This window comes from Anser cygnoides, chromosome 23 (genome assembly GCF_040182565.1).
Source record: "Anser cygnoides isolate HZ-2024a breed goose chromosome 23, Taihu_goose_T2T_genome, whole genome shotgun sequence".
Lineage (NCBI taxonomy): Eukaryota > Metazoa > Chordata > Aves > Anseriformes > Anatidae > Anser > Anser cygnoides.
The window spans coordinates 6,073,916-6,101,131 of NC_089895.1; the positions used below are offsets into that span (position 1 = coordinate 6,073,916).

Below are 27,216 nucleotides of genomic sequence, written 5' to 3' on the forward strand. Positions count from 1 at the left end.
CCATCCTTGGGCCACCACAGTCATCCTAGGACCTTTGGGCTCAAGGGGCCTGCAGTGCGAGGGTACACCTGTCTTCTCATTCTTCATTAACAAGACAGCTGTGTTGAATAAAAAGGGACCTAGACACACATTCCTTCGATCTCCACATTTTCTTCATGCACATGAACCCCAAGTTACAGAACAGCCCAGTCACTGCCAGGGATCTAACACCTGCCTCACCCTTTTCATGTCTATCGACTTTCACTACCACTAAAGTGCCACCAAGTTCAGCAAAAGCGGCAGGCCTCGCTCCAGAGCCAGTCAAATACAAAACAGCACGAAGACGGTGGTTGAGCTGAGTTGTGTGCTGCTGCAGGGTGCAGAGAAGGAACGAGAGCTGAAGGACGTGCATCCCCAGCAGGCCTAGGCTCCATCAGCCCATGTTAGACTTGTATTTAATCCCGAAATTTTCCAACAGCCGCACTCAAACTACATAGGATATGATCACCAGTCATTGTGAGAAACAAGTGGTAATCTCTTAAGTCATTTTTATATATATATATATATATATACACACACACACATATATAAATGAGCGGACATTCTTGGTTTGTGGAGGTGCAGACGGTTCCTCCTACAATATGCAGCCATTTAGGGCATTTTCTCCTCCAACTGTTTCAGATATCTCCAAGAAAACATCTCATTCCTGTCACATTTTAAGCCCTATAAAATGCCATGTAAATGAGTAACGAGCCTAACAATTTAACTAATTGATAGGCATATTTTCCTAATCTCTGCCTTCATTTGTAAAGGCACAGAATGTACTATTAATTCCCATCATCTGACTAAAGATGTGGCCAAACCGCTGTCACCGCGTGAACCCTGGAAATGCATTTGTTTACAGAAATCTCCTTTACATCAAGTTGTGGGAGTCCAAAGGAAAGGAAAGAGCAACCCATCAGGAAGTTGTAGCAGCCGTCCAGGTTAGCCGCACCTTACCCTGCACTGCATCCTTTGGCTTTGCACTGTGTCTCTAGGCAAAAGATAATTATTTATGTAAGAAAGGCAAAAAAAACCATACATGTTTTGGCTCGGTCGGTCTGCCAGCACTGGCTCCATGTGAACACTGCCTCTCTGTTTGCTCTCTCAGCAACCCGGCTGTTCCTCAGACCTTCATCTGTGCCCCGGTCTGCAGTGCCACTCAGCCGGGACATCTCAGACGTGCCGCCCCAACCTTTTGCCACTTGGGCAAGCACTGCCATTTGCTTTAAGCAGCAAGCCCCAGGCGGCATATTGAAAGCAGTACCAGCACGTATTGCTTTACCGGCCTTCAGACAGACCCAACACCACACGTTTTCTGCTTTCCTGCTTCCCCCCCCACAGGGTTTATTGTCTCCCGTTAGAAGAAGCACTGAACTTGTACCAAAATGGGGGCAACTTGCTGGAGGCCAGGCAAGGAAGCACTCACCACCCACAGCTAACCGTTTATGCAGCACTGCGCCAATTTTAGTCTTGCACACAGCCATAGCAGACAAGCCCCAGAGCCGGGATGCTCAGCGCTCTGCTAAGGGCAGCACGCAACATATGGCTGCTAAAGCATTCCCCCAGCAGGGAGCTTTACATTTAGGGCTGAGTTGCTACAGTCCCCTCCGAGTCAGCTCCGAGGATTACTCATCCCAGACACGCAAAAGCAACGAATTTGCCTCCTTATGTAGCTAGCTCCTGCAGTCTGACTCAGCACGTGGTCTCACCCTCCCGGGGTTCTATTTCCAGCTCTTGATTCACTCGCCGTCCAAAACTCTGCACTCTGACAGCCACAGGCTAGGAGCATGGCAGAGCAGGAGTGAATGAAGCTCAGCAGACAGCAGCACTACATTTCTCACTGGGGCAGCTTGGGCAAACAGACTTGAAATTCGTGCCACAGACGGTGTTGGTCATTGATCCTCCGCTGGCCTGTGAACCAACACCACCGTAGCTACCTACCTGAGCACTGGGGGCATTTTTGATGCGGATGCGTCCGAACAGATAGCGGCAGCTCCAGCTAATGCATCCTGAACGTGCTATTTATAGCCGACAGTGGTGGCTGAGCAGTACTGCATCATGCAGCAAGGCTGGCAATATAAAGCGCTAACGCGGCGTTAATCATTTCAAGTCACTTTGGCAGTCTCATGCCACGTTTCAGCTTTGCAGTGAGCTCAGTGGGTTGTGAGTGCTCCCAAAAGCCAGAACAAATGTCCTCCCAGGAGCAGGTCAGTGCTCTCAGGGGTTTTGGAACATTGCTCCAAGCTGTCACAGCGAGGTTCTCCTGGTCTCAGTGAACGTCCGTATTCTCCAAGTTCCAGCAAGCAGCAGATCAGGTCTGTGAGGTCCTAATGAGATGATTCCCCGGCCTCCATAACAGCCAGCAGCACCACCCAGCTGCCCTGACGATGCAGCTCTAGAAAGGGAAGCAGCTGGAAAAACAGTTCTTGTTGCTTCCACACATTGCAAGCAGAGCCAACATTAACTACTCCAGGCAACCCCGGAGTTTGACTTAGACTGATGATTGTCCTGGTAAGAAACACAAGCAGAATAAAAACAGAACAACCAGAAAACCCTGACGTGTTAATTTCAAGCTCCATTAGAAGCACTGGAAGAAAAATCAATATTGCCTGAAATGAAAAAGGCCAAACTTATTGGGAGATAAATGTTGTTTTTCCAAGTGTCTAGAAGTGCCACAGAACACTCCCCAAAACAAGGCATTAAAAAGTCTTAACGCAAACAGGGAGCAAAGATCCCTCCTGCAATCTTTATCAGGACCTTCACCAACAAGCTGTTGGATGAGTGAGCCCCCAGAGCACGTGGTGGTGAGGGACTAGGAGACGGCTCAGGTGCATGGCGCTTACACGATGTGGGGATGTGACAGCTCTGCCCTGCTCACATGAAGCCACGTCCCAGGCCTGGAGATGGCATGCTGAAGCCCAGTCTTTCAGCTGCCACCATTTTAAGTTCCAGGGACTCCAGCTGACTCATCCCTTCTGTCTGGCTGAGGCAGCCAGACATGTTTTGGAGGCTGAGTAAAGCAGAGCACCACAGACTTTATCTACTGAATCACTAAAGCACTAGGAATACCCAACCTGATTAAAAACCAGACCTGTCCAGAAGCAGCGTAATTTATCCCAGTTCTGTGAAATCCACGCGGATATTGGGGGAATCAAAAGAAGATGGACAGGACGGGAAGGAGATGGGATGCTGGGGTCCGAGAGGCAGATGCAGGCTGGGACGTGGCCCGATACCTTCTGCTGAGGGCCTGAGGATGGGCAGTGCTGCTGGGGTGCTGCAGCTGCGTCCTAACAGCGAGGTTTGACCGACCACCCCTTGGCAAGGAGAAAGAACTCTGCAGAGCTGGGTCACAGGGAAGGGGCTCTGCACCGGGAAGAGGATCTGGTCATTTGTATACACACACACGTGCTGGCATGTGGTCATTTCTGCTGGTACTCACTGTTAGCCATCACCCCTGCATTGCTCCAAACAACAAGCAGGCTGCCTCCCTCTTCACCCTCCTCTGACGGGAGCAAAGGATGTTTTAAAGAAACACTACTGAGCAAAATATTTTATGAAGACAGATTCCTTTGTATTAGCAACCAGTCAAGTAAGTCCAGGGACCAGCTCAGGCACCCTTTTGTAGTCCTGCATCCCTCCCCCTGCCCAGGCAGTAAAAAAACAAAACAAAAAAACATTCTCCAGCTAGAGAGGGGATGGGGAAGACAAGAGGGTGAAGAACTTGATAAACCAACACATGCTTCTAAAAGAAGCAGCAGGATAAAATCATTCCTACAGTCTGAGAGCACTTCCATGCTATCGACCAGAGAAGCAGGAGTGGCCCCACGCACGCAGATGCACCGCACACCTGCAGGCACCTTGCTCGGTGCCTGCCAAGGCAGCCGTCTCCTCCTGCCTTTGTTCTGGGCTCTGCGTAGTACAGGAGCCAGTTCCTGGGAGGAGTTCTTGTCCCCTCACTCCTAGCACATCCATCTTCCTTCGGCATCTCTCAGTAGTAGTCATCCTTCTTGCCGTCAGCTCCCCGGATGCCCGCATGCTCCTTCCGCTCTTGGACGAGTTCCAGGTCATCGTTGTCATCCACCTCACCGCCATGATCCTCCTGGGTGCAGAGGGAACAGCCAGGAAGGAAAAAATCAGCAGGGCCCAGCTGGAAAAGGAGACCCTAATGCTCAGCGCCACGCTGGTTCTGCACAGAGCAGTCCTACCAAACCAGCCCAGCTTGGGAAACCCAGGAGCAGGGAGGAATGCAGCTCTGCCAGGGACCTTTCGCTGACATCGGCAGTTCGCTTTGCCAAGAAGCAGAGTTGAGAAGCCCATGTTGCCACGACCAGCTGTTCGTTTAAGGAACATTGAATAGCCTGGCATTGCAGCGCGGTTTTCACATCTCAGCCCGTTGCCACTGTTCCATGAGAGGATACCCGACCTCCACCACATTTAGAACCGCTGTAACAGTCCCAGCCCTGACGTGCAGCAGCCAGAACAGCATCTGCTGGCACCTTGGTGTCCAACTAGAGAGTGCACAAGCCAGGTTCTTACACAGGGCAAGGAGAGCTCCTGACATCAGCTTTGCTCTTCTCCTCCCCACCCACTACCTTTTTTCTTTATCCTCATTTCCAGCAGGCAGCCCAAACCCTTAATTCATCAGCAAGCATGCTGAAACTGCAGGAAACGCCAGCAGCAGCCACTCGCAAAGGGCAAGGAGAGGATGAACACGACTCGGTGTTCTTAACAAGACTGCAGAGAATCCTTTATTTCCATCCAGGTGAGCCAGGAGGCAGCAGTGTCCCCTCCTGGGGCACATGCGATGCCCCTTTCATGGATGCCTGGCTCTCAAATAAAGCATGGAACAAATGCGTCCCCTTTCTCCCTGTGCATTTCATCTAGAAACGGTGCTGCTCACCAGCACCAGTAGATGAGTACTTTTTCCCCCGTCTCCTTTGCATGCTAATCACAAAAAATCGTGTACTTTCAAGGCTCGTGAACCAAATGTCCCACTTAAATGTTACCGTAAGGTAGCTGGCAACATTCAGCTGGCTCTGGGGGCTGCAAGGAAGGCTGTCGTGTCTCCATTCACTCAGCTCCCTGTCACGGAGACCGCCTCCAATGGAGAACACATCCCTGAGCAGCTGCCACGAAACTCTGAGTTCATCTCAGCTACAGATTTACACGTGAAGAAAGAAAAAAAAAAAACCTCTCTCCTGCTTCCACCCTTCCAAAAAAAAGTTCAGTTCTTTACGTACCTATCTCCCAATTCAGATTTTAAAAGCTTTCTCCATCTTTTAGCCAGAACCAAACCTCTCCACTGGAAGCATCTCCCATCCTACCCAAACAACAGTTCCCCGGGAGTCCCCTCTCATCCTTCTGCCACCCAAGCTCTCCTTCAGCCTGCTGGCTGTAACCCCGTGACCCTTCTGGGAGCACAGGGCAGTTCTCCCCAGCTCTTCCCCAGAGAGAAAGGTTGGGGACCCACGCAGCAGCAGACTACAGGGCTCCTGGTGAACTTCTTACCACAGGAAAAATCCCTCACTGAGCAGAAACAAAACTGAAGGCAGTGCCCACATCTGGTTTCCTAAAAGCCAAGCCGTGCTCAGCTCCTGAATCCCAACAGACCCAGGTAACGATTGCACCAAAGAGGGAAAGAAGAGGAACCTTGGTGTCGTACAATTTCTTGCTCCTGATCTTCTTGATAGTCATCCATTGGGTCCTCCCTGGGCTTGGCAGGTCTGCCAGCATCCTGAAAGATACAGAACATGGGACACTGAGCGCTGCCCCGACCCATGTCCAGCCCCTGCGGGGAGACAGCCCTCTGGCATGGCAGCCCCGGGTCTGGAAGACGTTGGGCTACAGCTCAGGAATCAGGGCAGCAGAGAGGCAGCGAAACAACCCCAGCTCCATTTGTACCTTCCCCACCCTCACACGTGCAGCAGGCGCGTCAGGTCCCAGGCTGCAGGGAACCACGCACGTCCTGCACTGCTTCTGCATCAGCCCAGCTCCGGAGGTCTTTGTGCTCCCCTTGCTACATCCCGCCACCAGATTTGAAGACAAAACAACAAACTAGCAGGGATATTTTTAGAGCCACTCTCACTGGTGAGGATTGAAATATTAACGCTTTAAATAATTTACAGCTCACAGGAGGATCTGGGTACTCAGACAAGGCTGATTTACAGACACTCCAACAGTGCTGCTGGGCTTTCATCTTCCAGCAAATACAGTTAAGCCAGACATCTGCTTTCTTAGACAACTCCTTCCCAAGAAGCCAGCTGTTCTATCCTGACCCGTTCTGCTCTTAGAACCACAACCACGAGCCTTGGAGAGGAATAAGATGAACTGGCAGTGTTTGTCTTTGCATCTGGGAGAAGCTCAACCTGAGTCAGCACTGCTGATACAAACGTGGTCTGTGCCCAGCCACCACGGGACAAGCAGACTTGCGCTGCACTGAATCCGGACACGTTAAAAAGTGAGGAGGAGCTTGGTGTAAACCAGACCCAGAGAAAAGGGAAGTGAGGAAAAGGGAAGGACAGGAATGTTTGTTCCACCTCTTCCTGAAGTGGGCTTCAGACGTTACTGTAAGGCATACTACAACTGGGGAAGACTAGTCAGGTCTCTGCATCCAGCTGACACCTTTCTCCAAAGCCAGACTTAGATTTCTACCCCTCATAACCATTACAGGACTCGCAATACGCAGACGAACAGTTCCAGTGCCTAGAAGGCAGCATGCCCCCTGCATGGTCTAACCCAGATAGCAGAGGAAAATTGCCCGACCTGGTAAAACAAACGTTTTCAGGGAAGTGGTACTTGTTAACACAGGTTCTCACCAACGCTTCTCCTTATACAACGCATCAAGTGTCTACAAATTATTTAAGGTTGAGCTTTAGGGAATGCAGCATGGCCCCATCTGAAAGATATCCTCCTTGCTTGATTAAATTGGCCTGGATTTATTTTTTTTAACCTCACCATTGATCATGACTTTAGAACCTGACAGATAAAACACTCCTTTTAAAAACAAGCAACGCTCGGGTGCATGTCAAAACAAACTGATATTTCCCTGATGCAGAGCCTGGCTTCAGACAGCAAGCAACACTTTGCGAAATAAATGGCTGTCACCCGCGAGCAGGCAAACAAGAAAGAGCTTCTGCACCTTGTCACTGCTGTCAAGAGTCTGCTGCATGCCCCTAAACAGCAAGGGCTGCTCTGACCAGACCCCAAGCATAGGCCCCTGCTGTTGTCTCTAGTTTTAATACCTGAGGTGCTAGACAAGAGCATACAGCTACAGTAATAGCCATGGAGTGAGCCATCTCCTGTTCCGTGTCTCTCCAGCCATGTATGTGCTGCAAATACTTGTGCTAACTTCAACAAGCCGAGGGGACAGAGCCAGAATGAGTTCTGGTACTGACCCACTGCTTCTCAGAAAGGTTTCTCCTGCCTGCCACATCCTTGCAGCAGCATTATGGATCTGTGCAGGAACGTGCTGTTTTCCTTTGAGCCCTTAAGCTCTCTGACTCCCCCCACTCACCCCACTCACAGCCAGGAACCTCTCCCTGCGCCCCTACTGCCTGCCCTCGTGTCAGTCACCTTCAGTGGCTTCTCCTTAGACTCTTCTTTCACGCTGGGTTCCTTGAACTTCTCCAAACCTCCCACCTTCTCTTCAAAGTCAGGTCTCTCCAGTTCAGCCTCCTCAAACTCATCCTCACCTTGGTTATTGGGATCCTGGGCAGGATCTGCAGCATCATCTGGCATCTGGACAAGAAAAGCCTCGTGTGAGCACCAGAGAAGATATCCACTCGGGAGGCAGAGGCCAACACGAGCCCACCATCAGCAGCAAGCCAAGAAGCTCAGCAAAACCGTTGCCCTGAAGGGACCCAGATCTCAGGAAGAAGGACTGGCACTACACCATTAAGAGCACAGGCGTATCGTCCCCCCAGAACAGACCACTGATTACTCTTAGCCGCATTCCCCTGCCTTTTCCCAACCTCTAGTTCTATCTTAATCTTTCATCTTTGTTTGTTTGGTTTTTTAAAACGGGAAAACTGAGATGAAGGATTGTCTTGACAGGCAGCACTGGCTTCATAGCACCCCACCAGTGGTACATCTCACCGAGCACACTGATGGTTTTAAAACCAAAAAAACCTCAATTTTCACTGTCCATCTGAATCCCTCCAGAACCAGAAAGGAAATTGGAGTTATACATTATATAGACTTCTGGGAAAGCATCTACTTAAATGAGGCTACTGGATTCTTATTTAGAGGAAGGGCTGTGTCCTGATGACAGCACGGCCGCATTTCTTACCATGGGCTCCTGGACAACAGTCTCTTTCTGAGAATGCAAGTTCTCCCTCTCAATCATTCCTGCATCTGCAAGGAAGGGAGACAGTTATTAGGGCAGCCTCTGGATTAAAACCAAACAAACCTACTCACAAAAAGGGAGCTCACAAAACACAAAAGCTCTGATCTGGTCATCTTTATAACGCCTATAGGATGCAAGCCAGCATTTCAAAGGGGATCCTTAGAGCAGCCCCAGTTCCCACCTTCCCTGCCCTCCTGCATCAAGAGGGCATCATTCCCTGCTGTCAGTCAGTTGCACGGAAAGCCACCTGATGGTCACTGCCTCAGCCTGGCAACACGCGGGACTGGCATCAGTCACATCTGCACTTCATCAGTGTCTTTTTGACAGAGGCAATTAACTAACTTCCAACTCAAAGGTTATTTCCACACATGCAAGAACTGACAGCAGGGTCTGTGTGGAGGAATGCGATCTGTTCACCAAGCGTTCACCCCGATTCCTTGAGCACAGCAGAGCATCTCCACACAAACGTTCTCAGTCTGGACACTTCTACCCAAAAGCCTGTTTTAGCTCCCCACTGCCTGACTGGGTAGCTGTAATACATTTTTGATTTCTTCTTTATTTGCTTCCATAAAGAATTTGTAGCTTCCTTCTTACACACGTAAGCTGCAGTCACATCAACTTTCTTTTTCTTACTGGACCCATGGAGGTGCTGTGGGCCCATGCCCACCCACTGCAATTTTCCCAAAGATCTCATCAGTTAACAGCCATTTTCTGCTGTTTCATGCCTGCTGATAAATCTCACCTGAGAAATGAGGCCTTTCTGCCCTAAACTAGAAAACCCACTAACAGGATTAAACCAACTCCTATACGAGTCTGAGATTGTCCTGTCAGAACAGTGGTCTGGAGGGACCCCGCTACAAAATAACGTTGTACAGCATGGAATTAGGGAAAGCATACCCATTTCTAGCTCTTCATTATCTGTCTTCTCCTTCTCGCCTCCCCGGTCAGCTGTTTGATACTCTGCTGCTCTCTTCTGACCCGGTGGCTGTGAGCTGCCCTTCTGAGTCTCTTGCCCAGGCCTGGGGTCGAGGTGAAGGCTCTCGGGGTAACCGTGCACTTGGGCACCGTCCATCTGGGCGTTCACTTTGTTGACTATGTCCTTCCAGCTGCAGCAACAGCACGAAACAAAACAGACACCTCCTGACTCAGCACATGCAAGAGACATTTCAAAATGCCATTTCATAATGCCAAGCAGAAAACCAACCTACAATGCATGCACAAGTTTGTCCACTTTTTTTTTTCCCCAAAAAAGCAATTGCATTAGTTACCAGCAGCTACATGAAACAGAACTCGTGCCACCTAAGTTATGCTTTACAAACACAATTTGTAGAACTGCCTTAATCTTGTTTATCTGATAATGTAACATATCCACATAGCAATAAACTCCAACTCTAAACTGATGCTTCCTCATGCCTCACACACACCCAAATACATAAATCTAAGTTTCTTCAAAACTACCAAAACCAGAAATCCTCTGTGTCCCAACTTCCTTTAAAATGAAAAATGCTGCTAAAGTAAAACTGCAGAGTTTTGACCTATGAGGGAAAAAATATATATATTTCAAAATAAACAGAATAGCTGCAATACAGAGTTGCTAATTTCCATTGTCTGGTAATTTTTAAAGTTACAAGCTCTTTATGAAGATTTGTAGCTAGGATAGATGCTTTAATCAATGTCTCTTTACAAAAACTCTCGAACAGCTTGTGTCTCTCCCTTGTACAAACAGAACAGTGACAAATAATTGAAATGAAGTGTTGGCATATTGTTTGGGTGCTGGTGGGGTTGGTTTTTTTTGTTGTTGTTTTGTTTGTTTGTTTTTAAGGTGAACATGGGAAAAGTATTTTCCTTCTTTATTTGGTGAGGTTAGCTGCAATTCCACCACAACGCAGTGCTCCTCCCTGCCTCAGGCTCTTAAGTGGCCCCAGCTTTAGCAGCTTTTTGAAGCCAGCATATTACTACCACACAAACTTGCAAGTAAGAAAAACCACAGCCCAGCCTTTAGCTCAGATTTCCCATTACAAAGCCATCACCATGCAGACAGGCCATCAAGACCAACAATTCCCATCTGGAATCTGCCGGTCTCAGCCACCTTGTGCAACAGTTCTTGGCACGGGATGCACGGCCTCTTCTGCGGTTCAGTGTTGTTCTTAGCACTGGCACCTCCAGAGAAAGCTGGGTTTTGCACTCGTATCACAAACACCACCCAATGTAAACGACAGCCTCCAGCTGCTCAATAATTTCTTGATGATAGATCCAGGACAGGAAAAGCATGGTTTCTGTCCTTGGGAAGTCATTTGCCAAAACAAGGCCAATATTTGCATTTTGAGTTTCGGAGAGGATGTTGCCTACTGAAGCAGCGTGGGGAGAACACTACCCTTTGAAGAAACACACAGAGCACAATCTCTGACCTGAAAAGATTGCAGGTTAAGTGAACAACAAACAGGGCAAAGAAAATGCATTAGTGGAATCTAGCTGATGGATAGTTTGGAATGAGATCCCAAAGTCTCTTTCACAAATAAAGCAGGAATTAATTTTTTTTTCCTCTCCAGTAAACTGCACAGATATGACCTGGACACACACAGATGATAAATAAGTTAAATAAGGAAGCACTATTTTCTGAGTCAGTTTTTGGATTCTGGCCAGAATTTGATGAATTACAGCCTCAGAAAGACATTTTCTTCCTTTTGCAAAGCAGACTTGTCTTCCGTGAGCGCTGCTAAGACACAAAACAGTTCCTCTTGTGCAGCATTCAGTACAACAGGATCCCAACTGGACCCTGGTCCTTGCCTAGACTCCCAGGTACCACAGCAATACAAATACCACACAGCAGTAGTCACCCACCCTGGTACCTGCAGGAACCCATCACACCCTCCTGTGAATGCTCTTTCCAAGCTCAAAACGAGCAAACTGTGGCTCTAAAACACAAGTTAATGACTCTTATTTAGAGGAAGCGAAGGAATTCCTTAGCCACCCCTGGTGCTGAAGGTGAATGGCTTCCACCCTCCACTCCAGCTAGTGGGAAACACACGCTGACCCAAGCTCACTCAGCAGTAACTCCTTTCCCTCCTTCCCGTGCAACCCCTTCAAAAAGCAGGTCAAGTACAGAGGCACCCTACAGAGAGTGCTCCAATAGCACAGAATCCTTGCAACCCTTGCTCCTCTTTTGCCAGCCCAGCACCCACCCACACAGACTGCGTTCACGCAGCAGTGCCTGCAGCATGACCAATCTTCTGCTTTGGGGCTGAGATGGATGCCTGCAGCAGCATGCAGTTACAAGGAGTAGATCACAAAGGGATAAATAAATAATGCTTTCTTCAATTGTTTTTCCAAGCAGAAACCACAAGAAACACAAAAGAAGCCAGACTAGAGATTAGGCTATTTGGTTCCTCTGACCCTGAGGGCAGAGAGTAGAGGGGAGCTTTGCATCACCAACCTTTGCATTTGCACTTGTTTGCTCCCTGTTGAGTGGTGGTTGTCTGGCATCTTGGGCTTCTCTGCCGCAGAGGGTTGTTTCAGATCAGACAGTGACAATGCAGGAGCCTGGCCTTCCTCGTGGCTGTTCACGTGAATGCGCATCACCATCTTCACATCCTGCAGAGAGGACACACAGATGTGCTCAGGATATCCACAAGCTCCTAATCTTATCATATTCTTGCAGACCTCCCTTGCATTTTGCATATTCATGGGCCAGAAATCTCTTGTCAAGGAACAACAGACTCAGAATGCTCCAGAACAAGTCTCCAGTCCTGTCCAGCCAGCCTGCAGTAAGAGAGCTCACTCTCCTTCCGTGCAGCCAGGAGGAGGTGATTTGGATCCTATGAGATCCAGGCGTGTCTCATCTCAGGTAGCTTTATCGCCAAGAGAAAAAGGAACACCATGAACTCTTAAACAAAGAAACATATTGCAATAATAATAGCAATTGCATTTGTAATCTAACTATACTTTGATGATTGTCATATTGGCAATTATTATTCCTCACTGTGCTCACTAGAACAAGCTCACAATATGCACAGCAGCTCCCAAGTATTCTCACTGCTGTTCACAATCCTGAAATAAGACATGAATCTCTTATTTTAGTGCAGACTGCAGGAAATTAACAAGGTTAATGCAAAAGGCAAAGCCAGTCCCTAGTGAACTGGCTTCCTTTTCCAAGAGAAATGAGAAAATTTTTATTTTTTTTAAATACAGGCTTCTGGAGTGAGACAGATTCAGCAGTTCCTCCTAGTGCCCAGAGCGCATGGCGCATGCTCTCAGGGACGCAACAAGCACCAGGTCTGCAGAACTTACTGGGTTCCCGTTTGGCAGGCTGTTCACAGTCCGGGTGAATCGGATGACATGGCTGTCCCCGTGTCCTGCTGGCCAGGCTGGCAGAGCCTCCGGTGGCAAATTGGCATCTTGCAGCGGGGCCGGGTGGGTACCGAGCATGTTCCCCTGAGACCTGGGGCCACTGTTGCTGTAGGGGTTCTGGCCCGGCAGCAGAGGACCATCTGCCTGCTTCCGCATCCCAGAGACCTGCGATGCCAGCAGGCTCCCAGCTGGGCGATTCTCTAGATTGACTGGAAAAGCCTGCAGGGAAGAAAGGAAAAGAGTGAGCATCAGAGGAACAGACTTAATTCCCTCAAGTTCAAAGTCCAGTACTGAAAACCCCCAGAAGCCCTGGAAAACCTCCCAGCTACTCAGGAGCACCACACCTTCTGCCTCATGAGCTGCAGCTGGCTGCTGCCTGGCCCCAGGGGCTGCTCCTTCAGCACCTGGAGCTGCTGCTGCCCCTTCCCTCCTCCTCCTCCTCCTCCTCCTTTGAAGCTTGGCATCTTCTGCAGAGCTTCTTTGAGCTGCCTGAACTCTTCCATCTGGGTCTGAGGGAACAAGAGAGGTACAGAAAAACCTCACATGATAACAGGGTTGAACAACTCCTTGCTGAGAACAGCCGTTCCCGTGGCCAGTTGCACAGCACAGATACACCCCCCAAAAAAGAAGCCATATATATACAGCTGGAGATAATCCACAACCATTAATCACAAGGCCAAGCTAGTCTTGGGCTTTCCCTCTAGATTTCACAGATATTTTGTACTGTCTCTTTGCCAGTCTTGCATCTTATTTCACTGCATGCTTTAACCTTGGAAACGCTGACCCACGACACCAATACTCTGAGCAATGCTATTTACTGCATGAGCTGTTAACATAACCCCTGCTTGTGCACAAAAATCCTGGCTCTCGTAGGTGTGGCTCCTTCTCCTCCTGTGCCTCTCAAGTACATTCAGCTCAGCTTTTTTCTCCTGTGGAGGCATTTCTCTATGGATGTGTTCATCTCAGAGGGGCTGACAATAATTGGCATAATTCCACCTGACAATTCAATTTACTTTGCAAGACAAATGAAAAATCGATTCTCCCGGACTGTTAAACAAATGTAACTCTTTTCTTTCTACTGCAGCTTATTTCTTCCAGATCCAACCCTGAAAAGGAGAGCTTGAAAAAGCTATCCAGGAAAAGCTCCCCACTCCTACCCCCATTATTTATAGGGAAGTGAGGGGAGAGAGCTTTTCATGTGCTTGCCAAGGTACCTGGAAATGGACCAGAGTGGGGACTGGGCAGAGCAGGAAAGCTTCCAAGCAGCAAGGAAAGTTTAGCAGGAAATTAATTCCTGAGCAGGCTTTGTTGATTTCAGTTCTTCCCCCTGAAATTTGACCTTAAAACAAACATTAAAACAAAACAAAAAAGCCAACAAAACAACTCAGCAAAGCTAAAATAAAAAAAGAATGAGGAAAGGAAAAGGAAGCCAAGAGCTGTTCATGGGATGTAGCCCTAGCAGGGATTTGCTTCCAGCCAGAACGAGACAGATGGAAGCAAACCTTGTGCCCGTGGAGAGGCTGTGCAGGTGGGCTGCCCAGAGGGGAGGCAGCATGAGACCAGCACACACACAGGTGCCCGCAGGCTGCTGGTACCCTGTCACAGCAAGCTGTGCACACAGTGCTCTGTTCTTCCGTGCCTCGTTTTACCTTGCAGAGCAGCTGATGTGACAGCTACTGTGGGCTCAGTCATCTGGCTAAGGCTTGGGGAACACATCGGCATCTCTGAAAAACGAACACGGCATCTAGAACGCAAGTTACTCCTGAGCAAGTGCTCAGCTCAGCAGCGTTAACCACCTCCGGCCAGCTTTCTCTAAATGCTGCTCAAAGTACGTGCAAGTTTGTACAGCTGACCCACTGACCGCTTTCTTTAATGTGGCACAGCAACTCGGGTTGGCCCTACCTGCTGTGCCCAGCGTGCATTGACCCAGCAGGACAAAAGCAGAGCTGACACCGTGGCAGACCCGGGACCTTCTGATCCCCTGGCATCAGCCCGAGCTGTCGGCGGCAGAGCCCTGCTTGCCGGACGCTGACCAGCTCTCAGCGTTTCTTGGGAACGAGCTGCCAAGCAGTAACGCTCGCAGCTACTTTGGAAGTTGGGGCAGAGCCGCACAGAGCTGCACTGCCATAGAGGCCTGCCAGTAGCACTAGAGAAGCTTGTGATTACCTGATGCTTCAGCTGCTGGTAAGGGCTTGCTGGACTGACCCCGTGGGAGACCCAAGGTCTCGGCTTTCCAGGAAGCACACTGCAGGCGTCCATGCGGAGAACCCCACCAGCCTGCTGTAGCCTCGCGGAGGAGGAATGTATTAGAACAGCTCAGTGGCAGGTCCCAGTTTGGAAGGCAGGGAAGTCAGAAACACCAAGAGTCCACTTGAGACCCCCTCAAACCACACTGAGGCAAGCCAAAAAGCTGTCAAATGGCAGCTGCCTGTGGTGCCAGTGACCTGGGCTTCCTGACTGGAACAAGCAGCCACCTGCAGAGTCTGCAGTGCTCTGGAGCCGCTTACTCCCTGCGTTTCTGCAGGGCAGCTCAGGCCAGGACTCAAGAGCGACCTTGTAGAAATCAAGAGGCACCACCCCTGTGCTTCTAGTAGAAATGCAGCCTCCAGTTCAGGAGAAGAATCAGCTGTCAGCAGCACCCAACCCCAACCAGCTCCTTGCTTCAAGCTTGTCCTATAATCCAAGGGAGCACTTACCAGCAGGCCGTTAATCAACAAGCAAGGCTAATCCCGACTGCAGTGCGACTTCTAACAAAGCACGCTCACAAAGCTGCTTGCGTGTTGACTCAGTACAAGAGTCACAAAGAAGCCGTAGAGACCTTAAATCCCTGCCTTCTCCTGCTCCCAGCACACTTTCTCCCCTCTTCCAGGTCACCTGGAAGCTCCCCCTTCGAGCTGGGTGAGCAGCACTCAGTGACGGCAGGACTGCAGTGTGCTGGAGAGGCTTACACCACCTGCAGAGCACGAGCACAACGCCATACCAACAAGACTTCAGGCTTTGCTGTCTCTCTAGCCTTGAGCCAACACTGCTTGCATCTCTGACCTGGCCTCCAGATTTAAAGCCTCCCTCCAACACCTTCATTACTGAACGGTGACATCTTGTTTACAAAGATCCTTCTGAATCTTTCCAAGGTCTACCCCCAGTAATGCTTCAAAAGGAGACAGAAGGGGACCTTTCTTCCAAGGTTGCTGAGCGCTTATCTGTATTCCCAGCAAGCTAGGCAAGGCACCTCTGCATCGCTGTTTCACTCTGCAATTAATTTTATAGGTATATGCAGAGGCAATTCATCATCGTTTCTGGCAGAAGCATTTGAGGTGCAGGTAACTGACAGGAGGTGTTCCAGAGGCCGGAATAAGCTGGTTCAAACTCACTCAAGCTACACGAGTCCCGGTGGTTCATCTGTGTTTCCAGCTATTGGGACAGATTCCAGGCTGGAAAATTTGTCCAGAAAGCCTCTACATTGCTCCTACCAGCGCTATTTTAGGCCACTCACCATGCAGGAATGCAGTTACTAGCCAGACTTATTATTTAGGGAGGGGAGAGTTTCATAGTGCACCCAGGCCCCAATGAAAGGTTGTCCCACGTGGCCCCAACCATCCCCTTGTGGATTACCTGGGCATTAAGGAGCTGGGAGTGAACTTCCTGGTGGGCCTTGCGAAGAAGCTTACTCTCTTCTCTGAGTTTAAAGACTGTATCTGCAAGAGAAGAACAAATTCGCTTAAGAGAGCTATTTCTGCAAGTGCAGTGTCTGTCCTTACCGTTAATTCTTCTGAAACCTCACACGTCTCTCTCCAAGTTCAGGAACTATAGTGAAGCACTAGCCAGGAGCTAGCCAAACAGACCTACCAGGCCCAAATTCCTGTTCCTTCCAGCACTCCTGCCCACCCAAGGAACTTGCTCCTCTGCAGAGGGACTCTGCTAACTATTGCTAGCAGGGTCAGGCTCTTGCTGTGCTCGCTTTCAAAATAATTTGATTTATTTCTTCATTTTCCCTTATTCACTGCAGCTGGAGAGCAGGGGAAGCAGCAGTCAGTGCCCCCACCTCTGGAACCTGGGGGCTGAGAGACACAAGGAGAGCTCTGCAGGGCTCCTGAACGCACCACAGATTCAACACAGCTTCCCCCCAGCTGCACGGAGAAGCAGCTTCTTGAAAGGACGGTACAAATAAAAACACACAGCAAACAAAAAGCAAGCATAGAACAACTTGGTCCTCAGGGATGTTTATTCCCATGCTATTAAGTAGCAAGCTTGTGCCTCGCAGCTCCCAGATCGGGCTCCTTTCAAGCTCTCTGCACACTTAGTGCTTCAACAACAAGACACGAACTTACGTTTCAGTGCCTTGTAGATAACTATGTGTTCTCCAAATAAAAAGAAAGACTGACACAAAAAATGCCAGCCTTATTTTGGAGCCTGAGGCTCTCTTAAAATATCACTAACTGCGTGCACCAGGATTTCTCTGCAAGCAGAAATTGCTGCATCTGCTGTGACAGGGAGGGGATTTTTTCCCCTAACAGGACAGTCACTGCTGTAGGCTGAATCGCATGCACGATTTCAGCTCAAGATGGTAGATATTTCTAATTCCAGGGGTATATCTTCCTGTAACATCCACCCCTGGGACAGGACAGTGCTACTGAGGTTGCATACTGTGTTTTTCCCTTGTGTTAAAAGATTTAACATCAGAAGGAGCAAAGAAGGCTCCAGGACCGCTACTGCTCAGACCTCTGAGCACAGCAAAGACATCCCCGCAGCCCTTCAAGAGAACCAGAGGTATCTCAAGTGGGGGGCAGATGTCCAGAAGAAGCAGAGTTTCTCTGAGCCAATACCTCAGTCACATCTAGGTCTTCAAAGCGCATTCAGAACCTGGAAATCAAAACCTTCGTGCCAAGGCAGGTCCCTCCTCTGCCACCGGCATGGCAGAGGTGTGAAGTTCTGCTCCAAGTGACATCACCAGGGGGTTTTAATCAATGGCATCAACAGGAGAAAAGTTTCAGTTATAGCTACTGGGCCCTTTTATCTGTAACATGAGTTCAGCAGTGATCAAACCCAGCCTTCTGCCTTCAGAGCAGGCTGTGCCAGTGTGCAAGGAGGGAAAAATGGAAAGCGCGGAATTAGAGTGGGGGAACAGCAGAGGACAGACTGTGCTGGGGTGTGAAACGCAGCATAAATAGACTGCAATTCTTACAAAGCAGAAGAGAAAATAGATCATAACGCAGCAGGAGGGGGAAAAGAGGCAAACAGGATTAAAAAGGCCCATGTTAACAAGATCAGGAAGCTTCAGCTGGCTCAGCTAGAACATATACTCATAGCCTGTTAATTGGCATTCAAAACCACTTCCAGAAGGAGAGATTTTGAGGAACAGGGTGCGACCACCCCAGCAGCGCCACAACCGTTGGGTTGTGTGGGACAGCGGCATCAGTCCCCACACCACACACATCCAGACAGCTTCGTCCCCAACCTGAGAGCTGCCCCAAAACTGTAAAGCAACAAGGAGCCACCAAACCCAGCTCCTTCACACTTCTGGGGGCTTCTGCTTTCCTCCAGCACCCCTGGGACAAGGATTTCCTTTTCACAGCTGAACCCAGCGCTAATCCCTCAGTTCCGCTCCAACAGCTCGGAGCGGTGCCTACTGTTCAGAAGCCTCCCCTTCACTGTACCTGCTGGTGGAGGCACATCTTCCAGCGCCTCTCCTGAGGACACATTATATATAGAAAGCACTAATGGAACATAAGGAAAGAAAATGAGGCATTAGCAATGCTGCTAGCTCTCTGCCACTTCTCAGAAGACTGTCGTGCTCTTTTGTATGCCATGGTTACCAGTACTTTCTCTTAGAGGAAGATTTAGTAGCCAGCTTTGAGCTTAAAGCACAGAAAGGAGATGGGACCGAGCGAGCGGTAGCCTGGGAAGGTGTACAGAGAATATTAATGCATCTCAGCCTTATGCTGACCTTCCTGACTAGCCTCCTTCTTCAGATTGCTTTTCTGACCATTATTCTTTCCCGTGGCAGAATTAATTTTCTTACTCCATTGGTGGCCGCATATTTCAAGAAGTGAGATTGAATCAGATGTTTAGGTTTTGCTTGCTTGTGCTCAAGTTCCTCTTTTTAACCCATGAGCGCCCTTCAGGTACTGGGGCTCTGCTGGTCATCCACAGAAAGTGACAGCATCTGTCACTCTCCCAGACCTGATTTAAGTATGAGCAGATGTGAATCTTAAAAAAAAAACACACATGATCTAATTAAGCAGTAGACTAAATAGAAACAACTCCTTAGGAATTAAATGGATTGGGTGTTCTCTGCAATACTTGCATATTAAATGCATTTTATAGACCTACACCATTAATTACAAAATGTTTAATTCTCTCCTAAGCTTAAGTGTTGGAATTTACAGAATTCTAGTGTTTCAGGAACAGAAATTGGTTTCTTTTTTTTTAAAAAAAAGAAGCGTACAGAGAAGTGAAAAATATATGCTGAAATAAACGGGATCTCTAAATGTCACGATGCTATTTCTCTGCACAAAAAATCTCTCTGCTAACTTGGCTACGCCTTCCCACTAGAGAAAGGACAGGGGAAGGCAGGATTACCTGGTGGATAAACCTCTCGTTTCTGCCCAGCCTACAGTGGAACTACAGGCACGTACCTCTGCCTTCAGGAGCCTCACACCTCCTACTTTTGGGGTGTCTCATCCATTTTGAGTGTCCCCTCCAGGGACACAGGCTGTTTCACAGTCTGAATGCGGTCAGCACTTGGCACAAAGTTTTCATCTCACCTGGCTCTGCAAATCCACACAAACATGCTAAGCAGCAGCTGCAGAAAAAGCAGTCAGCAAAATTAAATTAGGCTTGGAAAATACCACAAGAAGTGCTGCTGCTGCTGACAGAAGCCAGGGATGCCCACGCAGTACAACAGTGCAGGGTCTCTGAACCCCAGTGAACTCGAAGACTGGTTAAAGCCAAGGTAACACAGTCTCCCATGGGGTTATAAAAAAAAAAAAAGTCACACACAGGTGTTTCTATGGTTCTCCAGACCTTTTGGAAGGCCTGGAGAACAGCCACTGTCTTCTCCTGAGCTCAGATCTTCACGGCCCTTTCTCTACCTGGTGTTTTCTTGGCTCTCCATCACACTTACCCTGCAAGTTTGTGACTTCATTATCCTTCTCCTGCTGCAGCTGGGCGTACTTCTGGTTGTGGGTCTCCAGTGTCTTACGATGTTCCAGTTTCAAGCTGTTGTGCTGCAGCTGCAGGTCAAGCAGCTGCTTCTTGACATCTTCATGTTGGTTCTGAACACAAAAAGAAGTCAGTACAATTAAGGAGGGGAGGAGTAATTTAACTGCTGTCAAGTGCCACTCAAGTGTCTCTGTTTAATGAGTTGCTTGGGGAAGCAGATGAGACTTTGGTTCCTCCAATACGGCAACTAAAAATTCCAGATTAAAAAAAACATTCTTTGGTTTGAGAGTGATGTAAAATGCCAAAGCATTGTGAAGCAGTATGGGAGATCTCCCTAGAAGCTACTCAAGTGTAAGAGAAGTGTGTGAGCAAGTCCATGCCTGCCTGAAAGAGAGATGGAGGCTCTGGGACACAGCCAAGGACACTCCTACTCCTCCCCAGCACTCAGCTCAGTGAGAGCAACTCAGGCTATAATCTCAGCTGCTATCAACCCAAACGCCTGTGATACACAGCACAAATCCCGGGTCCTTCCCCGAGTCCCAGAGATGCTGAAGGACGGCATTACCTGCAAGGATAAGTGTTCCCACGGTGCAGGTAGCATCAGCACATACGCTGCGTTACAGGAGTAGCTCACCTGGAAGCAGGGCTATGGTCTAACCCCCCACAGCCTGTCTGCGCCCAGGTATTACTGCTCACTTAGCACACAGATGCCTGGAGACTCCAGTTATCCCTGCCTGGTTTGCTCCTCAGTAGCCTGGCAGTTCTCCCAGCCACTGCTCCAAGCTGCTAGAGCAGGAGACCTTTTGCACGGACACCACGTCCTCTGACACAGAGGCCCACGCTCCCCATATCACCACGGGACTCAACCACCAGGTGTCCAGCAGGACACCCACAAGACCCCAGACCGTATTTGAGGCAGGCCAGAACTCATCAGGTAGCAGCTCTGCAACACACCATCTCCTCCCCTCCCTTCTCGCAGAGCCCGAGAAGAAAACACGCCGAGACATCCCTTTGCTCAGACCCACTGAACCAGAATTCACCTCCTTTCTGGTCCCCATGGTAACGCAGGGACCCTTCCACATTCAGTTTGTCAACACCAATTAGGTATGCAGATGGACTGGCTCCCAGGTGAACCCTGGCCCCTCCACACAGCAGCTCCTCAGGACTCAGGCAGCAGTTTCAATTAACCTTCCTGTAAAACAAATGTCTTCTTTTCCCTTTTTTTTTTAAAAAAAAAAAAAAAAACTTCTAAATGTTGTCGATGCTGGCATTTATCCCCAGTAAAACAAAGTATCTGTGTCCCAGGCATTCTCCCCCGGAGCAATTATCCCGAGCTAAAAGAAGAGGAATAACTATGCTCCAAAAATACACGCAACGGAAGAAAAAGCTTTCAGTATGAAGAGGTCCCAGAGAGAGAACAAAGACGAGACAAGGATGTTGGGTTAATCAGATCACAGAAGCAGAAAGGAAAATAAAGAGAATAAAAAAAGATTCCTGCTCTGGCTTTCAGAGACCTCGGGTACTTACAGCTCCCTCAGAGCCACCGGCAAAAAGCAGCGCAGGGAAACCAGACCCCTCAAATCATTTGGATACTCAACACCTCAGAGAAACCACCAACATCATCAGCACGTGAGAATTGGTTTTTAACGAGAAACCCTGAGCAATTCAAGGAATCTGCAGTCCTCATCAGCTCAGGTCAATTAATTTCCAGCCCACATTCTGCCTGGCAGGTGCTGTGTGTCCCCAGACTGCTCACGGTCAGGAAGAAGGGGGGGCGGAATTCTCATCCTCTGACAGCAGCAGGAAGCTGAACAGAGAAGTGCCTTGGCCAAGGTCACCCGGAGCACCTGAGCCCAGCTCAGGAAGCACGCAGAGCAGCCTCACCCCTAGCCCGTTACTGAGGCTGGGACTGGTGAATGAAAACTTCAGGAGGGACCTAAAGACGCTGAGCTGTGTGGTGGTTGCAGGACAGGAGACCCAGAATATTCTACATGCATTTTTTTTTTTAATTATTATTTAAGAGAACTGGAAGCAGAGCATTCTCCGAGCCAGCAAAGCCCGAGGAAGCCAGGAACCTCTCACGGCCAGAGCTGCCCATCTGGCTCACATCATTCCCCTCCTGCCTCAGAGATGCTGCTGTGCTTAACCAAGCAGAAACTGCAGGACACTGCACATGAGTGGTGTGGAAATCATGCGCGAACAGAGGGAATACAGAGAGCACACTGCTGTCACGTTCCGCTGTGACCCTGCCCACCACGCCAGTGCTGCGGCACTGGGAGAAGTCAGCTAATGTGGGAGAAATCAGGAACCCCGCGTCCCAGCCACGTGAGCTCAGGCCAGCAAAACCTCCTGTCCCACCTTCCCCTGCTGTTCAGGCAACACGCGGCGCCCAAGGCGCATCGCAGCCGTATCTCACCGGTGCGTCTGGGGAAACAGGCAGGGACGAGGGGAAAGAACAAAGCAGGAGTCCTGTAAAACCGCACGTTTCTGCTGCGATTCAGAAAGCAGCTCTGTAGACAGCATTGTACGAACCGGGATCGGTGGCTGGGTGCTTCGCCCACAAGCAAAGGAAGGGCACACCTCGCTGCAGGCTTCCAGGTCCCCGCAGTTTCAGGAAGCCCATGTGAACGAGGCTTTTGTTTAAAGCTGCCGGCCTCCTTGCCTGCGTGTTCCGCGAGTGCCAGGAGGCGTTCTACAGAAAGATGCTAAAAAAAAAAAACTCAATCTTCACTCAAGAAGATGAAAGGAGTTATAAGGAGATGAAGTCTGGCCCCAGCAGGAATCCAGACACAGGCAACTGCTGCAGCCACTATTTTTGGACAAAGCCAAGCCCTTGAGACTGGGCTGCCTGTTGCAGATGTTAATCAGACACAGAGAGCTTTGCTACAGATCGGAACGGCTCAGGAGTCAAGCAAGCGTGATCCCTTTCTTCTGTAAGCAGCTAGAAAAACGCAGTGCAAAACTGGAAGCTCTCCTTTGGTACCTGCTGCATCAGGAGAGCCCACGTGGTGAACAGCAGCAGTGGCAGCAAACCAGCAGTCTCAGCAGAGACCGTCACGGGGGCTGTGACCAAGGGTCAGTCCCAGTACCCTCACAGCTCTGAGGAGAGCCCAGATCCCATGCCGGGGAGCTGAGTTTCCCGCTGACACACACACCCCAGCAGCCTGAACCCCAACCAGCACCAAACGATGCCTTCTCTGCGGAGCGGTTCCCTGCAGAGCCCCTCGTCTCCAACTGCACACAGCGAAACAAAACGCTGACAGAGGAGGGCAGTGAGCAGAAGAAAACAGACCTAAAGAAAGACAACTGTGGGCTACAGAGCTGTCCTGTGGGGTCAAGCCACGACCCAGGCTGTCAGGTACAGCACCAGTGGCCGCAAACACCAAAGCCAGATAATGCTGGTGTGGATTCACAGAAGTCTTTGGTCACATTTGGGACCTTCAGCTTAACAGGGCTCGTTGTTTCTGTTCAGCATTACACGGCAATCACCCACTTCTGCCTCCTCGGTAATGATATTGCTGGCAGCAGTCTTCCTTGTCAAGAAGCTAGTACGAGTGGGAAGCATTTTCTGCCTGTGCTCCAGAAACAAACGTTATTCTAAGCCCCATAGCTAGCTACAAGTAGAGCTGAATGCTGCATTTTCAGGAGGGGGAAGCTGTAATCCACCACACTTCAGTCCCAAGGGCTTGGCTGTCTTTCAGCAGCCGTAAATGCAGTTACAAAATAGATGAAAAATTCCTCCCAATAAAAGGCAGTGAGAGAAAGAGAGCCAGGATGAAGTGCTCTCACTGTCCCTGAGAGAGAAGCAAACCGGAGCACGCTGCTCAGGCTGCAGTTGCTACGAGGAGGAAAAGTCGATGCTGCAAAGTGTTCCCAGAGCTGGATAATGCCCAAGAGAGCCACGCTTCCGTCCTCCCAGAGCTTGACTCCAAAGGCAGGCAGCTGGACGTCCAGCTCTGGGGCTGCTGGATCCCAGCCCACTCCCTGCGTCCCAGAACTAAATCACTGCTTGGCTGAAAACGCTCCAGCTTAAGACAACATTAAGAAAATCATCACCGCCAACAGACCACAGCTGCATTGTGCTAACAAAACCCAACTTTCACATTGTGATGTGGTTCAGGTAGAGCATGTGATAAGCTTTAAAACCACTGTCAGCCACCCCACCTGGCCTTAAAGTACATTCTCTTAGCCCAGCAGGGCAGGACACAGTGAAGAAGCCCATTTTCATGCTAAGGAACACAAAAGAACGTGCTGAACAACAGAACTCCTGTGTGATAAGCTGCACAAAGACTACCATTGAAATGAGGTATACACTGAGGCCGTAATCTGATACAAAGCCCAACAGAATAAATAGGAAAAGTCCCATAAACCTGAATAGCCAGGAAGAAACACAGATCAGTGCCACAGAACCATGGATCCACAGCCCTCTGGGCTGGCACTAGCTGCAGGAAGGCCTTGGTCTCTCCCTGGCACCTGTGGTAAGTGAAAGCTCTGAGCTACCTTCCAGGGAGCACTCTTAACGTGTAGCAAATGGTGAGTACTGAAATCAGACCAAAACCTTACCTTCAGGATCTTGTGCTGGGAACTGAGGGCCCCATATCTGTTCATAGAGTCTTGCTGGAAAAAAAAATAATAAAAATTTAATGGTGCCATTAGGTCCCAGAAAAGCCTAAGGCATGTGAAACACACATCAACACCCGCCCAGGCACTGCATCAGCAGCAAGATAAATACTCAGTAAGGTATGCAGTATTACCAGCAAGTTACAAATTGCAAGCAAGCTGCCCAGCCGTAAGAATATTCAGATATTCATCCATGAGTTTCTTCGTGTAACAAGATGACATTCACCCACAGATGAGCAAGCTAAAAAGCTGTTCCTCTCCCCCAGCATCTCACCAACAGATGCTCTGAGAAAGGAATAAAACTAGCCTTGTGACTCCAGCAAATGGGATGGGCTGTAACCCTTCCACTGTGCTATCGCACAGGAGGGAGTAAGAAGAACAGCTCTGGCACAACACAGCCTTAAGATAAAGCAGATCTTCACACACGATCTATCCCTAAGATAAAGCAGATCTTCACACATGATCAGCCTTGCAAGATGGAGTCAGCCAAAGTTGCTTTTGGACCATACATTCTCACTGTCTTTCACATGGCCCAGACAGCAGCCCTGGCCTCATGGCTGTGGTGGTACCACAAAGGTCTTCACCATCCTTACACACATGCAGGAAAATACAGACACTCTGAGGAATAAACTGTACGTACCTTCTCCTTGTTGAGAGCTTCCTGAGCTTCTAATTTATACACTAAAAAATCTAGAAACAGAAGAGAAGACAATTAAATGACCTGGGATTTACAAGGACCTGCATGTGTGTATTTACTCTTGTACATCAGCTTTAAAGGATGGGGCAGTCTGGAGTGTCTGTGTGCTGGGGAGTGTAGGGATGCCAATATTATAGACTCCTTATGGAGCTCAGCATCTTCAGATCACTTAAAAGTTACTATTTCTAAAGAAAAGTGATCTAATGCCAGGTATAGCTATCACTTCTGAAGTGCTCCAACACGTCAGGATGGGTGCTATCACTTGCAGATTAGACTGAAGACATCTGCAGGAATATAAGAGAACAGAACCCACCTCCCAGCCCACGAGCAACGGAGAAGCCAGCTAACTATTCTCCCCACACAAACCAGCTGCGAGCCTCACCTGGGGAGCATTCACAAACAGCCACATGTTGCACTGAAGGCAGAAAACGCTCCGGGTGCCACGTGTGCATCTCCCCACAGGGCTGCTGGAGCGTTGTTTGGCCACTGCTCTGCGAGAGACTTACCTTCCTTGGTCTTCTTGTGCTCCCCTCGCTCCTTCTGCAAGGATCGCTCCAGCCGGGATCTGTGCTCGTACACAACTGGGGAAGCAGAGAGAGGCAGAGCGTGAGATAAACCCTGACATTTCCTCCCAGACATTCTCACCTAAATTCCAGGCCAAGCAAACCACCAGTGCTGAAGCTCGCGCACGTATCTGAGATCCTGACATCCTGCGAGTCTCTGCACTCAGGTTTTGCTTTGGAGCCTGGGCTGTGAGCTGCATTTGGCGGCCAGTGGCTGAACTGAACATTTACAGGCCAAGCCCACCTCCAGGCTCAAGACAGCTGGAGCCTTCCAGGCTTTCTGCTCTGCATCAGCAGCGTGTGGGAGAGATGTTTTCCCCCCTTCCACCCCCGTCTCCATCCCAACCATTAACTGGCCCTCAAGGCCACTAAGGAAGAGCGAGCCAGCACCTCCCTCTCCTACCACACACAAAAGAGCATCTGTGCTCTGCACAGGGGTGCCGAGAAGGGAGAGGGACGAGGCTGCTTTGTGCAGCAGCCACATGACAAATGGAAGCGCCAGAGAAACCTCCTGATGGATGATGATTTTAATCCGCCCTGACGCCCGAGCGCTAACCAAGAGCTGTCCCTGAGTCCCGGCACTCAGCTGCGAGCAGGCAGCTCCTCCAGCCCCTCCGCACGGAGGCTCCCACGGTGCCACCGCAGCACCACGCTGCGGGCAAGGTTTTGGGGGGCAAGTGACACCACAGGTGCTGAACAGTGCCCAGAACAAACGAAGCAAGGGGGTGATATCATCACGTATAAAATAAGATCCTGTCGTGGCATGTGGGAGCAGCGAAGGCCACGCATGCCCTGCCCTAGCAGGTGGCTGCTGCCTGAGAGCAGACATCCCAGAGCGAGCAGACACGAGACACAAAGCACCCGTATGTCTAATATTTTAGAGTTGACCACCAGTGGCACAGATGTTGCTCTCAAAGAAGCACAAGGAAGTGCTCAGAGGTAATCCTGGCACCCTAGGAGGCAGCCTAGGACATTTGCCTAAATCACACTGCTCACCACCCAGGCACTGCGAGGCTGAGGACGGGCCGTACAAGAACCTCACTTTGATGGGGACAGTCCTGCCTTGCCTTACCACGGGCACGCCTGGCACCTTCGTAGCCCCTGAAGGAAAAGCACAAACCGCCCAAGAGCAGCACCTTTTTGCCACCCCACCCATTTCTCCCCAGGCAGGGGATTCCAGCCACCCATCTCCTCAGCTGCCTCCTCGGCGGGTGAGCAACAACGGGGTGAAGTTCACGGCTTTCGCTGATAAACAACCCAGCGCCAGTCACGTCTCATAACCGCGTGTGGGTTTTGAGCCTTCAGACTCCCTGCAAGCGAAGTGAAGCCCAGATGTCAGAGCGAGTTGGTGTTTCTGCACTTTAAATAACTGCCAAGCCTTGAGCAATCCTGCAGGCAGAGCAAGGAGCGAGCAGAGGCTGAGCCCGGTGCAGTGACAGGAGAGCTGGGCGCACAAATCCAAC

At 49.7% G+C, this 27,216-nt stretch overlaps 1 protein-coding gene across 3 annotated transcripts in view; it reads right to left on the reverse strand.

Moving 5' to 3' along the window:
* Positions 1 to 537: 537 nt before the first annotated feature.
* Positions 538 to 27,216, reverse strand: part of LOC106044648 (Golgi integral membrane protein 4-like) — a 32,324-nt gene continuing 5,645 nt past the window's right edge. For 2 of the 3 annotated variants that reach the window (XM_013194803.3, XM_013194805.3), the window contains exons 2-14: positions 25,697 to 25,771; positions 25,134 to 25,183; positions 24,437 to 24,490; positions 19,836 to 19,986; positions 16,325 to 16,407; positions 13,057 to 13,221; positions 12,653 to 12,931; positions 11,799 to 11,956; positions 9,263 to 9,471; positions 8,309 to 8,373; positions 7,594 to 7,758; positions 5,684 to 5,755; positions 538 to 4,120 (exon numbers count right to left, since the gene is read on the reverse strand). In XM_013194803.3, the coding sequence (XP_013050257.3) occupies positions 4,010 to 4,120; positions 5,684 to 5,755; positions 7,594 to 7,758; positions 8,309 to 8,373; positions 9,263 to 9,471; positions 11,799 to 11,956; positions 12,653 to 12,931; positions 13,057 to 13,221; positions 16,325 to 16,407; positions 19,836 to 19,986; positions 24,437 to 24,490; positions 25,134 to 25,183; positions 25,697 to 25,771 (1,637 nt within the window). In that variant the 3' untranslated portion in view covers positions 538 to 4,009. Of the gene's footprint in view, positions 4,121 to 5,670; positions 5,756 to 7,593; positions 7,759 to 8,308; positions 8,374 to 9,262; positions 9,472 to 11,798; positions 11,957 to 12,652; positions 12,932 to 13,056; positions 13,222 to 16,324; positions 16,408 to 19,835; positions 19,987 to 24,436; positions 24,491 to 25,133; positions 25,184 to 25,696; positions 25,772 to 27,216 lie in introns of all 3 variants that reach the window. The other variant, XM_013194804.3, reaches the window with a different exon arrangement.